Raw genomic sequence first — 15,018 nt, forward strand, 5'->3', positions numbered from 1 at the left:
CATTGACCAATTGATGGATGACACAGGATGCAGAATTTAAGAACTACCGACTGCAATGGAAGACAGAGAAAGGTGGAGGGAGCGTGTCATGGAATACCAAGCAAGCTCGACCAGACGATGATGATGATGATGATATCATGCTATAACTCTCGAGTAGATTAGTTTTTCAATGCTCACCACCGTTTAGCTTGAAAATACATCGATACTGAAACGGGAAAGTTTCCTCATAATAACTTAAGGCATAAGAAAACCCCAAGTGATTGATATATTACTCCTCCTCAAAATATCAATACATTATCCAGCAAACAAGTGATGAGAATACAAAAATCTATCAGCCAGGTCGAGATGTAGAGAACATCTCTATCCAAAACCTGGGTAACCACAATAGCCAATCAGAGCCACGAAAACATCACAGGGCGTCAATAAGAGCCCTAAGCGAAAACAAGCAAACTGCTTGCCAAGCGCGGGAAAACGCGGAAGACCAAGTCGCGATTGGCTGTTAGTTTTTAATCTGATTGGTTGAGAAAGTGGCGTGAGTTTCCTAGACCAATCACATGGCGAAATGAAGCAGAACCAAAGCAATCTTGATTACTTTCGACTCCAATTGAGAAGTAGCTCCAACAAACTTTCTACATTTAGTAAAAGCAGTTAGAAGGGAGAATTGCTTTTAAGATCTTAAAAGTGAATACGATAATCGTTAACAGGATCGTAGTCCTAAAGCATTTTTTTCCCTGTAAATATCAACCACTTACTTGTGTCGTTATTTACAATCTCACCCACACCACGCTGGTTTTTCAATTTCTGTGTCCTTGGCCGTCAATATACAAATATTCGGTCATTAATATTGATAACAGTATAAGTTAAACTACCTGCCTGACAATTTAAACATTTCTGTCAAAAGCGTGTAGATTTTTTGACAGGTCCACTGAAGGTGATTCAATTATGCACAAGGCTGGAGTTTTAAAGCGAGTTGATGACCTAAAAACTGCCGCAGATCCTGCAAGGTTAGTAAGGCTGTGATTTGTGAATTTTAGTTTTCATACAAACGGTGTGAATTCGTGATGTTATTAACTGGTGATATGAGGTTGTTATTAGTTACGCTGATGAGAAATTGGTGTTAAGTATCAATTCTGAACTTTTTCACCTAGAGAATCGAATGTCCCTTATGTTCTCACCCAACTGAAGACGCAAATTATCTATATTCCTCCAAAGATAAGATTATCTTTGAGATAATTAAATAAGATTTTAGTAGATGGTTTGATTTTGTTTAGCAGATCTCTAAGTCTCATTGAGGTATTTTCACAAACTCAAAAAGAGGTACTGAGTTACAAGATGTGACATTTTGACAAAATACTCCGAATTTGAAACTTCCGTTGGTTCAAGAGGAGGGTGAAATCTTATTGAATTTCGCCAATGAAAAATACAGATACAGAAATTTTTTGCTTTGTTTGAAATAAAATTTCTACATAAACCTTGTGGCAAAAAGTAGCTTTGAACATGAATGATTTATTGATGGCCCGCTGAATAGCTTAGAAACCAGCCCCTTGAATAAACAATGGAACAGAAAACTGTTTAAGTTTTGTTGGTAAAACGGTTTAGACTCCTCGATTCAAATTTCGGCTTAACTGCGTTGCAACATTTTCCGATGCATATTGAAGATTACACAATACTTTTGTTTTGATATATCTTGACTGAATAAAATTGTGAATCCTACCCGCACAATAACAAAGAATCAAATTTAGTGTGAGTTTAATAATTTTTTTACCAGGTGACAAAAGAGTGATTTCTCAATTATAACAACAAAACCCCAAATAGACCAAATCGAACACAGAGTGTTTATGATAAATGATGCGGTCGGTTCCCATGCCATTAGAATGGAACAGAGTGCAATAATAAGACGAGATATTGTATTTCCTCTGAGAAGGAATTATTAATTTTATCCGAATGATCAGGTTTTTTTTCCAAGTACAAGGTTATTTAGGGCATAGAAAACCTTTGTGAGGCATGCGGTGATTACGGATAAAATCACCTGAGATCATAAACAAATCCATAGGTTTTTTTCCAAATAACTCCGGGGAAAGTGGTTGTAAGGGTTCTCGAAGGTAAAAGAATGGATGAAATTGTATCCTCTTTTTTACAGAAGTTTATAGGCTTAAATATGCTCCTACAAGATCACGGATTTGACGGAACAGAAGAAAATTTAATATACAGCGACTGATGTTTTACACTGAAATGTTTTTCTTACAAAGCTTGTCTTTTCAGTTTAAAAATAAACTGAAGACTTGAAATTCCAACAAGCTTGTTCAAAGATGACCAAATGGCCGTGCTTGTTTTCAGACAATTTTTATTTATCCTTGTTTTGGTAAGAAAAGGTCTTCTGAATTTAAAAATATCCAGTGTCTCACTCTTTGCCAAATATTAATGATGTAGTTTTCTATAGATTACCTACGCAGATGGGCGTAAGAAACTCACTGTCTTCAATCAGTACCTGATCGTTATGTTATGAATTTTGAAACAGGTAGTTTCGCAATGTTTCTGCTAAACACATGCTATTGTCAATGGTAAACGCTTTGCAGGGTCTAGATCGAAGAGATTTTAACAAAATTACTTCGGTCTTTTCTCAAGGAAAGGAAGAAATTCTCTCAGGAAGTTTCAGTTTTTCGCTGAATATTTGGGTTGTATCTTGTTTTAGGAGAGGTATTAGTTTCCCAACATTTTTGTTTAAAACTTTTTGTTTTGACTACGCCTGTTTTAATTTTCCTTTGTTCAAATTCTGTTGGTTCGTTTCAAGAGAGTCTTGAAATCAATCAATTTAAGTTCGTTATTTCAACGAACTTAAATTTTCAAAATTTGTTTTTGCCACGCTAAACTTTTCGTTTCTAGGTGCAGTCAAGATAATTTTCTTGGTGCAGTCAGTAAATGGGTAATCTTGAGCTACTTTTTGGGAATACAGCCGTGTTGCGAGAGGGGATCAGACTTATTGTCTTTAGTTGTAAGTTCATCTGCAATTTTTCACGACACTGATATATATTCAGTCGCATTCACGTACATATGTCGATATGCTAATGATGTGGTTACTACAAATGCGTAAGAAAAATATAGTTAAACAACCTGCTTGTCAACTCAGATTCTTCTGTCGAAAACTGGAAATTTTATGATAATCTTCGAAACGATACCGCAGTTTTTTAGCAAAGATCTCAATGATACTAAAGGTAACAGCCAAAGAACCTCATGAGAAGCAAAAGACTTGGACTACTTTTCGAGATGTCATGACAATCTTATTAGAGTTCTGATCATGGTTACGCGAGAATAAAATAAAAATTTAATCCATCTTTTGAACGAAATTGTTAGAATTGACGATTAGGAAAGCGTTCGAGGCGCTGCACCATGATAGCAGGAGTTCGGGTATAGAAACGTTAGCTCTTGGCATGAAAACTTTTGAAGTTCCATTCAAGACTGTTACATTAGGAAGCCAGGAGGATAATTCTTATTCTTACTGACATTATATCTATTTGTCAGAAAGAGCTAGCGAAATTTTATTAAGCTTGTTAAATTACTTGTTTTGTCATGAGACTGCTTTCAAATTTAGTGAAATCCTTACGGGCTCCTTAATTGCGGGCAAATTATCTTTGCCTTCCGTTTTTTAAACTCTAAACTCTTTGAGAAATGTTGTGTCTGCAGATAATAATTTGTACCAAACCCCAAAGTATGAGGTTATAGTCTCTGCCCCACAAAAATCTTTTATTAGCATACAAACGTGTCTAGCTGTGACATTAAACTCTTAGGCTAAGGTAAAGCAAAATGTTGGTCATAATACGTCCGTGGTTAGTTTCATATACATGAGCCAATTTTTTTATACGCGCATCAAACTAAAAATAATGTTTATGCAATAAAAAAAATTTTGGAATGTTTCAGATAACTTCCAAGTTCCCTTGATAAGAAAGAGAGAAATTAAATAACGTAAATAAATTACGATAGATAGCTCTATATTTCTACTTCTTTCAGATGGAATAAGTTTTTATCAAAATATTTCTATTACAGGGGGGTTCGTAATTATGACATCAAGTAAGAAAAAGTCAAGATTTTCTCTAACATCACCTATACTAGGGGATAGAACTTTTGATAAGGAATTCTGCATTTGATTTTCTCAAACAGAAATTCGCCCATCCTTATAATTCCCACTTTGTTATGTTAGTTTTTGTAAGAAGCTGTTAGATTCGTTTATGATTTATGATTTTTGAAGAGCTAACAATCTTTATTTGTCTTCAAGAAATTTCACATTTTTACTTTTTCAGTTTTGGTTAATTTGGGAGTGTATTGCCACCTTTAGAAAACTAAAATTTTATTAACGTTTACTGTAAACACGCTGGGATGTGTCACAAAGTAGTTTGCCATAAGTGATATCTGCCGAAATAATTTCACAAATAATGCTAAAGTTGACACTGACAGTAATTATAACATTGTCGTAGTTATGAAGCAGTCATGTTCTACAAACTTGAATCCTCTTGTATCTTAGTTATAAACACGGGTTGTACCTTTTCACTGTCTGTAGTTCACGCGATATTTGCTCGGCCGTGCTGATATTATGCAGTATTTCCCTGCCCTTGGCGGTCTATACCAAGTATTGACATCATGAATATTGTAAACAGTATAAGTTAAACTACCTGCTTGACAAATTAAACAATTCTGGCAAAAAGTGCGGATTTCATGACATTTGGACTTGAGATAATCCAATTATGCAGAGGACAGTATTTTGGGGGCCTAACCCAGAGGATTTAACCATGATACATGCTGAAAAGTAAGATATAGTGTACTGTTTTAGGGTATTATGTTTAATTAGTTGGTGTAAATCCCTTGATGTTATCTAACTATGAGGTAAAATTGTTATAAAAATATCGCAAAATGTTAGTAAGCCGCAAAATATATTTTATTAGTTTTGGAAATCAGTCCAGCTATTTTTAAGGAAGTTTCTTGATCCAAGAACCGTTTTAAGCACTGTACTTTGGAGAGGAAACATGTGTTCATCTAAAACTCGTTTATTCTGTTGTTTGCGGGGGAAGGTGATAAAATTCAAGTTTTCGAAACCGTTTCTGTGTAAAAGCGAAGTCGGTTTCAGTGAGCACAGATAATAGATTATGAAAGCCTATGATGCCAGAAAAAATTATTACTTATCACTGTTTTTGGAAATAGTTTTGAATTAAAAAAAAAACCGAAAGGTTTACGAAACTGTGGTAAAAGTAGCTTGAGGTGCTTAATTATTTATAAATAGCCTACAGAAAGTGTTGTAAACAAAACCTTAGAAATTTACAACCATGTCAAAATTGAGTAAATTAGATTCATGAGGAAAGGTGTTAACTTCTTTTCAAACCGTTTTGTAGTGGTTAAGATTGTGGTTATTTTAAAAAATAACATATTTGATGTATGTTTTCTTTTGTGGCTCAAGAACAGACTATAACTTCAAGCACAGAGAAACTCGTGAAGTTCAGTCAAAAGTGGTTTCATAATTATAGCAGCAGCAAGCCCAAAGATAAATTATTATTGAAACAACTGATGGCGTTTTGTTTGAATTATTATTTCCATCAACTTTTGGAGTCCGTTCAAGATAGCGTGCAAGAGAACATCACTTTTATCGTGTTAATTACCAAAAAAATTATAAGACAAGAAATTCTAACGAGGATAATTTTCGCTTTTCCCTTGTCTCAGTGGTACTTCGATGGAGTTATTCAAAACATTTTAACACATTTTATTTGGATCAATTCGTAACTTCTCTTGGCTATATCCCTAGATTTTCAAGTATGTGATTGTTTAGAATATTTTAAAGAAAACTTTAATACCAAGACATCGTTGAGTTAAAAATTAATTGTCAAATTGTCGACTCAAAAACAATTTCCTTGTTGTGTCGTTAGAATACTCTATGACGAAAAGAAATTTGTTCTGTTCATATCAAATTGAGTCACACTGAACTGTGCTTCCTAGAGATATTCTTTCCAAATATTTCGGGATAATGTTCCAGTTTTTTCAGACATTTTTAAATGAAATTAGCTTAACATTTCTTTAACGTTGTGTCATATATACTCTGCATGATGTAATGTGGTATCGTGTCAAAGTTGTGTTGGATTGCTATATTCGCTCTGGCTCTGTGTTACGTCCGGATAAAAGGTAGTCTGGCATACAACTCAAGTGCACTGCCCTGACTAATACTTAGACTCACCTACTTGTGGTACACTTTATTCATGTTCTTTAAAAAAGGAAGTTCCGACTCCTCATTATCACAAACTATTATAAGTAAATGTACGAAACTCTATGTAAAAGCTTGTATGACACTGTTCGGATATTTATTTTGTAAGATCACTTCGTCTTTTAAGCCATACTTTCCTACGACTTCAAGTGCTGAAGAATTTTTCTTCAGCAAATATATGCGAGATTGTTTCTGTTCCTTATTCAGGTCTGTCAGTGCACCCTGTTCATTGTCTTATTCATCTTTTCACCCTATTTGTTTTCGTGTGTTTGTAAATTGTCCATCCCTCAAAATTTTCAAGAAGACATCACGGATTTTTTTACATTTTATTTTCTGATCATTTTGACGATGTTTTCTCCTTTGCGAGAAATTAAAATATTTTAGTTTGCTCGCGCCATTCCATTGTCTCCTGACCACAATGATATGATATTTATAGCCTTGGCGGTCAGGTTTCAAAAATGGTCCCGATGAATATTAATAACAGTATAAGTTAAAGTACCTGCTTTACAAATTAAAATTTTCTGTCATAAAGAGCAGATTTTTGTTTGACAGTCTGACACAACGTTGAATTATGCACATGAAGTTGGTGATATTGAATCTCGAAGATGGATAATTGAGTGGGAAAGAATAATTGGATGGGAACTGGTAATGATGTGTTGTTAAGGTAGTCTGGAAGGTATGATATTTTGTTGTGTTAAAAATTTTAATTTTAATTAAAAAAGGAATATATTCCACAGCCACTAAATACCAGTTAATTTAATGCAACCAGGGAAAAAACAAGGCTTTCTGACTGATACCATTTTTTTTAAACTTAAACGCTGGCCCTTATTACTACACAAGATACTAGTTTATTTCATTTCCACAAAATATTTTTCGACAATTTTTGTGTAACCCGGAAAAGATGACTTTTTGCTAAAATAATGAGTGGCGTGAACCCTTCAGCACTTCAAGTATCTACATTTTATGATAAAATGCTTTATAGTTTTCGAGATAACAGTAACACCACTCTGAATCATTTAGCGGTCCATAACACTCGGTATCTGCGGTGTATAATCAAAACCCTGAAAATTTCCAATTGCAAAATTATATAAATAAGTGGCGTGGGAGTAGATTTATAAAAATATAGTTATTTGCAAAAAAAATGGGTAGGATTTGCTGAGAAAAAGGTTGTCTAATCCAAAAGTCTGCAGTCTTAAGGAGTGGAAATTGGAAGTGCTTCCACCCACTGAACGCCACAATAGCAGTTTTTCTCCGGTTTTACTATTATTTGGCAGGTGACAAATGCTTGATTAGGTTTAATTAATACAACAAAGCCCCAAATAAACTAAAAGCAAAAACAGGCCGCTTTATTCAGTGATAGGGTCGTGTCTTTCGTGGTCAGAAATTGGCCTGAACGCAAGAGAATGGTTCTTTATTCATTCCTGGTATAGGTTTTGCAGCATTTGAAGGTTGTATCGACAAACCCAGTTTGACCTAATTTCTGACTAATTTTTGTCCTTGTTTTGAGGGTAAGTTACTGATGCGATTCGATCTTGGCTTTGTATTATTTATTGTCTCTTGCAAATAGTTTTATACTGAGGAAAAACTTGGATAGAAACTTCACGTATTTTGTCAGTTATTGTGACAGTAGTTCGGTCCTCTCTGCAGACAGAAGAAACTGTAAGTTTCTGTAAAAATAGAGAGGAATTCCTAAAGAAACAAAAAACTGTGCATTAGTTCTTTCTTTCTTCGACTTCTCACTTTCGCGCGAACATCGTCGTAGAAAATGTTCTGAATTATGTGGTAAACTTTTTCGTTGTCAAACTGTGAGGGAAATTCTTTACATAATTCTTGTCGAGCAATGTCTCGGTTACTTTTTATTTTATTAGCTGAACAGTGAGAATGTTGTTTTCATTATTTCCTTTTTTCACTCGTTTCCTTTGGAACAACGATGGGGGTTCGTAGGTCGATCTTGCGCAAAAATTCAACTCGTAATTGAAAGTTCGAGTTGACAGAATGTTTCCACTGTGATGGTCTGTATGTAGAAAAAAATTCCATTTTGGCAGTACGTCATCTTACAGCTAGAATTATGACATCCAAAGTTAAGTTGATATCAAAATTTGTTAATTAACATATTTCTCCCTAAAATTGGCAGATATTGCAGGCTGTTAATGTGCAGGCTTTGATGTCAGAGTGATTCATGACAAACCGATTTTTTTTCGTCCCTAACTGAAATGAAAAACAATTTTTTACTTAGTTGTTTCTGTAAGCATTTTAAATACAATAGGGTTGCTCCTAGTCGAGAGTTTCTCTAAATTTTTTAAGACACCGAGTAAGGTATTTTTGTCAAGAACATATTTTGTGTTAATTTCAGAATGTTTTGGTTTTTTTTTCGTAGTTTGTGTTAGATTCAGAATGTTATTTATGGTTGATTCGATTATGATTTAGGGTTCTATTAGAGTGTGTTCGATACCTCTCTTCATCCACAGAAATACCAAGCAGCTTTATTCACGCTTTTTATAACTTGAATTTAGCATACCTCTCGATATTCGCTACCCATTCCGTTCTATAAGAAGGAAAAACTCTGGTATACTTCGTATATCTTTTCTTTACATTTCCAACCTACAGACTTATTTGAGGTATCCTCTTAGACAATATTGCCCATGCTGGGATATTCGCTTATCTCTGTGCCCTTGGTGGTCTATATCGGAGGTATTCTCACTATCAATATTGATAACAACCCAAGTTAAACTACCTGCTTAACAAATTAAACATTCCTGTCAAAAAGTGTAGATTTTATGACAGCTTTACTTGCTATCATTCAAATATGCACAAGGAAGACTTTTGGGGATAACTTAAGGCACGAATTCCACCAAGGTGACAAGTGTTCTTGATTGTATGATTTGTTAGGACTTGAGAAATAGTTTTTCGATATGTGTGTCGCAATAGCGAGAACTTTTGTTGATAGTTCAGCAGAAATAAAACAAACAATTATTACAAGAGCGTAGCCAATTCACAACGTTTTTGCCTTTTAAAATGCGAAATTCATTTTACACTAAATCTCCAACCATTTTGACACAACCATGATGTAAATACTCCAAACGTTTACGAAGGCTTCGTTTGTTAACAACTTTAAGCTCTAAAGAAACAAAGGAAAGTAGGTATGTTTGCTTTGATCCAAACAGGTGCGTGTGATTTTTAATTGTTAAACCTTTTTTCAAGAAGGTCTCAAGCCAAATTTGAAGGTGTTTTACTCTTGGTTTTTTATCAATTATTTTGCACAAATACCTATAAATTAACACTCGAGTTTTGGACAATATATATTCCTTCACAAACCGTGTGGTAAAAAGTATCCCTTCCCTGAATTATTTACCAGATTGCCTGCTAAGTGTTGGAAACAAACCCCAAGAAATCGTAAACATCCACTAAAACCAAGAAAATTGTATTCATGACAGAGTATTAAGCAATTTGTTAGTTAATTCTGCTGGCTACCCTTGGAATCATTTGGCGCGCTTTGTTTGCGATGGGCAAATCGCTGACTTCATAGTTTCGGTGGCTAGGCAAAACCTTCCAGTGGAAAACTTAGACTGTCTTACTGTGGTAACTGTTCAGGTGAAAATTAAGGTAAATTCCATAACTATAACAGCAAAACCCATAAGTAAACAAAGATAGAAGATGAAACTCAAAATGTTTCATTATTTTACATTACTCCGTGGGAAGACAAATTTAATGTCTTCAAATTGAACAGCAACTTAGGACAGTCTAACAGTTCTCGAGGATATTGTTGGAAATTGCATTCATTCACACAAATACCCAGCTTTCTTATTTTTCACTTTTCAATCATGCCCCAGTAGTAGATGAAACATCAACAGTGAATAGATTCAACGTAATTAAGAAACAAGACATCAACATGATTTTGAATAAAACCTGTTCGAAATTCGGGTAGATTGTTACCCCTCCAATTTTTCGACATTACTGATTCTCAGACACTCGTTTGTCCACTTTTGCTTGTCAGCACCATGGGAATTGTTGAGAGAACAAGGTGGAAAATATAAATGCCAATGTTAGGGTACAAAGGATTAAAAGTTGTTCCTTGCGTCTTTTATGTTTTTCTTCTGGACCAAGCTAACTTGCAAAGAAATGTGTTGAAATTCATTCGATGCATTACGGAACAGAGAAAATCAGATTGAGAAGGCACTGAAATACCTCAACGAGTCTTTGATTCAAGATTAGGGTAACGAGAAACGAGAACCTTTTCGAGTTTTGACTGCCGAAAAAAGTTCTCACTTCGCTATTTTTATTTTTCCAGAGAAGCCATGAGTAAAGTTCAGCATCCAAATGAACGTAAACCACAAGGGCCTAGATCCCAGAGGCCGCCATTCACCTGGGAGGAGATTTGTATGTATTTGTATGGACATACGGCTGTGGAGACTGCAATCCCTGGAGATCAGCGGAAGATTATCAAGCGAGAGGAAAACAGCCCAGGTACTAATTTGAGAAGTATTCCTTCAGGAATACTGAATACTATCAAAAAAATTTTTTGTTCTAATGAATCTTTTTACCTCTACTTAGAACGTAAGAAAAAGCGATGTTCTCTACCAAGCCCATCCATGGTGTTCCCGGATGAAGTGAAACTCTGCAAGTCAAGCGTTCCTGGGGCGGAGTTTGGAGTGTGTGCAGCTCAGCCCATTCCCCCGGAACTTGGATCGGTCCTTATGAAGGCCAGGTTGTTAGGTGCGATGAACTGCGAGAGGGGGTGCATAATATTTACATGTGGGAGGTATGAGGACACCTTGTTCTATGTGGAATTTTTTATCATTATTATTATTATTATTATTATTATTATTATTATTTACGACGATATGTTGACAATTGATTAGCCAAACCGTTAAAACTCCTCTCGGCGTGATGTCAGTCAGTTTTAATTAAGATAAGGATGAGGTGTTTATTGTCTTTAACAGCATTAGCTCAGACTGAGCTTGAGAGAGACAGAAAAAAAGGAAAATGATGAACATGAAATGTGGAGACTCTGGGTATTTTTCTACGCGTTGAAGTCACTGAACTCTCTCCGAGTTTCTCCCCACACAGCATTTTAAATTGAGGCTTTTCAATTGTTGAGTAAACTAGCAAAATTTTATTAGGAGTGCAATTGTGTCCCCGAATAGAATTGTGGAATTGCCTTGAATAGACAAGCGTCCCATTTAAAAAATCCATCTCAATCCCGTTCCCAAGCTCTCTCTTATTTTCCCACCAGTTAGCGGAAGAAAGAGAGACCTGGGAAAGAGTCATGATGTGAACAGGTCTTTTCGGTAGGACGGTCCTCTATCAGCGTCGTACGTGAACTCTGGGGGTGTGACAGGTAGTTCTGTTTTTTAAATGATCCCTCTTCTATGACACGGAAAGAGGGTTACCAGAACGTGAGGTAGACCTCTCCCTTGCTAAACCCTGGAGTTTCTGTGTTGGAAACCTTTTTTTCTACTAATGTGATAGATTTACAAAGACGGAAAGTTCAGCCATTTTATCGATGGAAGTGAAGAATACTTGTCCAGTTGGATGAGGTTCATTCAGTGCGCGCGGTATAGAGAAGAACAGAATATGACGGTGTTTCAGTACTGCGGGAATATTTACTACCGGGCGTTCAGGCATATTCCGGTCGGGCGGGAACTACTGGTGTGGTACGACGAACAATACTCCGAGTTCATTGATGTACCAGCGTTGATGAAAGCAAGGATTATAAAAGGTAAGAAGAGCATACGGAACATGAATCATTTTTAAGCATTTTTCAGGCGAGAAAAGTTTAAAAATCACAAGCCGGAGACGAGTGATTTACAGACCTTTCGAGTGTTCTCCCAACATCCCAAGTAGTGAACCGACAGCTAGAAAGTGCGGCCTATTGCTTTTATTTAATTGACTTTTATGGGTTACCGATGCGATAAATGTTAGGTTTTTGACCAATCAGCGAGTTCACCGTGCCTTAGTTATTTCATAATATTAATATACTTGCAATTTTTTTAATTTCCTATGGGTTTACCGATGCAATAACCGACAAGTTTTTAACCAATCAGGGTGCTCGTAATCTCTCAATTATTTGATAGATGTGTTATCTCTCGTTTGAGGGCATAGTCTAAAGATTTTCTTGAGGTTCCGGACAACCTATCGATCAGTTTTGGCGTTTATGCAATCCTTAAAAACTTTCATACCCTTTATTCTTATTTTAGAGCACACAGTTCAGTGGAAGCCTCCAGGAATGGAAGAGGAGCCATTTTTTGAAGATGTACGTGACCAGGTGCATAAAAGATAAGATGCATGAAAAATCTACTTTTTCCCCTTTCCTTAAAGGCGTAAATCCTTTTAGATTATTTGAAGGCTGCCGGCTAAGGGAAGAAATCTTATTCGTAAGTATTCATTCCTCGCTTTGATATAAAAATGTGCTTTGACAACGCTTCGTCTTTTTTCTCCCAAAGGAGTTTGATGACCACGAAAGGCCACTGGACCCTTTTGGATTGGGCCTGAAAGATCATGGAGAGCCCCATATTTGGAGGTGCGGTCAGTGTACACAGACGTTTTCACAAAGGGTGCTTCTTCAGATGCATGTGTGCCCACAGGTAAGCTGTTAGGTATCAATGATATTGTTCTTATTACTATGCTAAACCTAGAGCGGCTATTGGTTCGCGAAATCTCTATTATCAGGAAAAATATCTGAGTTTGCCTTATCCGGAAAATGATTATGACATGCACCGAAAAGCTCAAATTTTCTGGTGAGGTGACGATGTTGCAGATTTTTCCTTTTTGGGGGAGGGGGAGGGGGGAGAGGTCGTTTGCTCGCAGAAAAATGGAAACATTTATCATCATACAAATAAAGGCTGACTGATACCTTGTGACTTCTTTGTCCCGTTTAGTCACCAGATCGCCCCTACCAGTGTGGGCACTGCCCTTCATCGTTCCCAGGCCCAGCTGAGCTGAGGGAACACGTTGTCGTCCACATAAACGAGAAACCATTTAAATGCGGATTCTGTGGTCGCTCATTCGCTGGTGCAACGACACTAAACAATCATATTCGCACGCACACGGGAGAGAAACCGTTTAAATGCGAAAAATGTCACAAGACGTTCTCGCAATCGACGCAGCTGAGCCGACATCAAAAGTCACCGGAAGAGTGCCAAAGGGATTCAATAGAGAGAAATTGAACCTCCTTTCCCAATTTTTAAAGGAAAAGCCCTGTAAAGTAGGTTAAGCAATCGCACCACAGAGGAAGCTCTGATCATCAATATGTTTCAATTAAGGACTCCCAGGGACAACGCTCAATCACGTATTGTGTAGGATAACCACTGAGAATAATCACAGGTTTAAAGACACTCTGTACTTTGGAAAAACTTCTTTTATCTTCTTTGCCTTGATGTAAATAAAGTTATTTTATTCAGAACCAGTCTTGAATCATTACATCATTACGGTTTTAATTCCTGTTTAACTTAAGTTAGAAAATTGTCAGGCTGAGGACCTCAAGCGAATATGCTATAGTTTTGGATGATTCCCAAATTACTTTTCCTTCTATCCAAGACTACCTCGAATGCAGCTGTGTTGAAAACTTTCCAATTGTTCCATACAACAATGACTCAAACTCGCTGTGGAGGCGTTGTGACATGGCACTTGAGAGAATGAATCGTTGAAAGACGTCCATTAAATCAACTGGAAATGTCCGGGTTTATTGTGTGAAATTGAATAGGTGTATGCAGTTATTGCGCAAGAGTGCACAGATGTTTATGTCGAGTAGAGCATACGCATCAGCTTCAATGAGCCTACACTTTGTGAGAGGAGAGAGAATGCCAACGATATCGTATTCTGGGCCTTCTTGTATGTCACAAAAACGTATTAACCTCTTAGCTGAGTGATGGGTTCTCACCATACAACCAAGGCACGTAGGGGGAGGGGGGTGGAGGAGGGGGGGCGTGTAAACTTCGACGATGCGTGGCCTGTAAACTGATCATAAAATCCTGTCAAAATATGCTGGATTTGATTCCACAAGGTGGAATCGCAAAGATCAACATATTTCTTCAATAGGTAGGGTGACGAAGGGCTGCACAATTCCCCAAAAAGAATAAAGGTACCCCCGCCCCCCTTCTCTCGGTTACATTGAGATCTCTTTCAACGTGGGCGTACCAAACTCTAATGAAGGAAATTAAATGAAATTATTTTCATTTTGATGTCTTCTCTGTCTTTCGTTTTACACAATGAATACGGCAGATACGCCTTTCAGTTGAGGAAAAAACCCTCGACACTGTTTCAGTTTTCTTTGTATTGTTTAAACCTTTGTTATGCACAACTTTTTCGTGTAATTTCCTTATCCAGCTTTTCGTTCGAGAAACTTATGCAAATTTTAGTTTCGAGTCGTGACAGTGATACATAAAACAAGAGCTTTATTTAAGTGCGTGATTAGAGAGAAGTTCTGAATAAAATCTGCAATGAGAGTGTGTAGCATTAGAAATTGCGCTTAAAAATCAGCTGAGAGTTGCCTGCAAAGGAAACCATAAAACAACAACAAGATAGACACTGTGTATTTTCCCACAAGCATTTGTTTACCATTTACAGCTCGGTGATCACGCTAATAATGTTAGCATTCTTTGTGGTTTCACGCTCAACAAACCTTTTAGCTGTGACAATAACGAACACATTTGATTGACAGGAGTATGTTTCAAGACGGCAGCGATTAGCCAATCAAAAGTTAGGATCCGTGATCCTTCCCGTGAGGCCGTGGGTCAAGTTTACAAGGCCCGCGTAACACAATACGTTCTACACATATCTAC

General features: G+C 36.6%; 1 protein-coding gene across 1 annotated transcript; it reads left to right on the top strand.

Annotated features, from left to right (window-relative positions):
• Positions 1-920: 920 nt before the first annotated feature.
• LOC131779017 (putative histone-lysine N-methyltransferase PRDM6) lies at positions 921-13,602 on the top strand. The gene is given in 8 exon segments (XM_059095539.2): positions 921-1,004; positions 10,527-10,702; positions 10,790-10,912; positions 10,915-10,997; positions 11,708-11,957; positions 12,436-12,503; positions 12,682-12,822; positions 13,117-13,602. Coding segments are annotated over 8 exon segments (1,191 nt in total). The 5' UTR covers positions 921-942; the 3' UTR covers positions 13,405-13,602.
• Positions 13,603-15,018: the final 1,416 nt, after the last annotated feature.

Source organism: Pocillopora verrucosa, chromosome 12, assembly GCF_036669915.1.
Source record: "Pocillopora verrucosa isolate sample1 chromosome 12, ASM3666991v2, whole genome shotgun sequence".
NCBI lineage: Eukaryota > Metazoa > Cnidaria > Anthozoa > Scleractinia > Pocilloporidae > Pocillopora > Pocillopora verrucosa.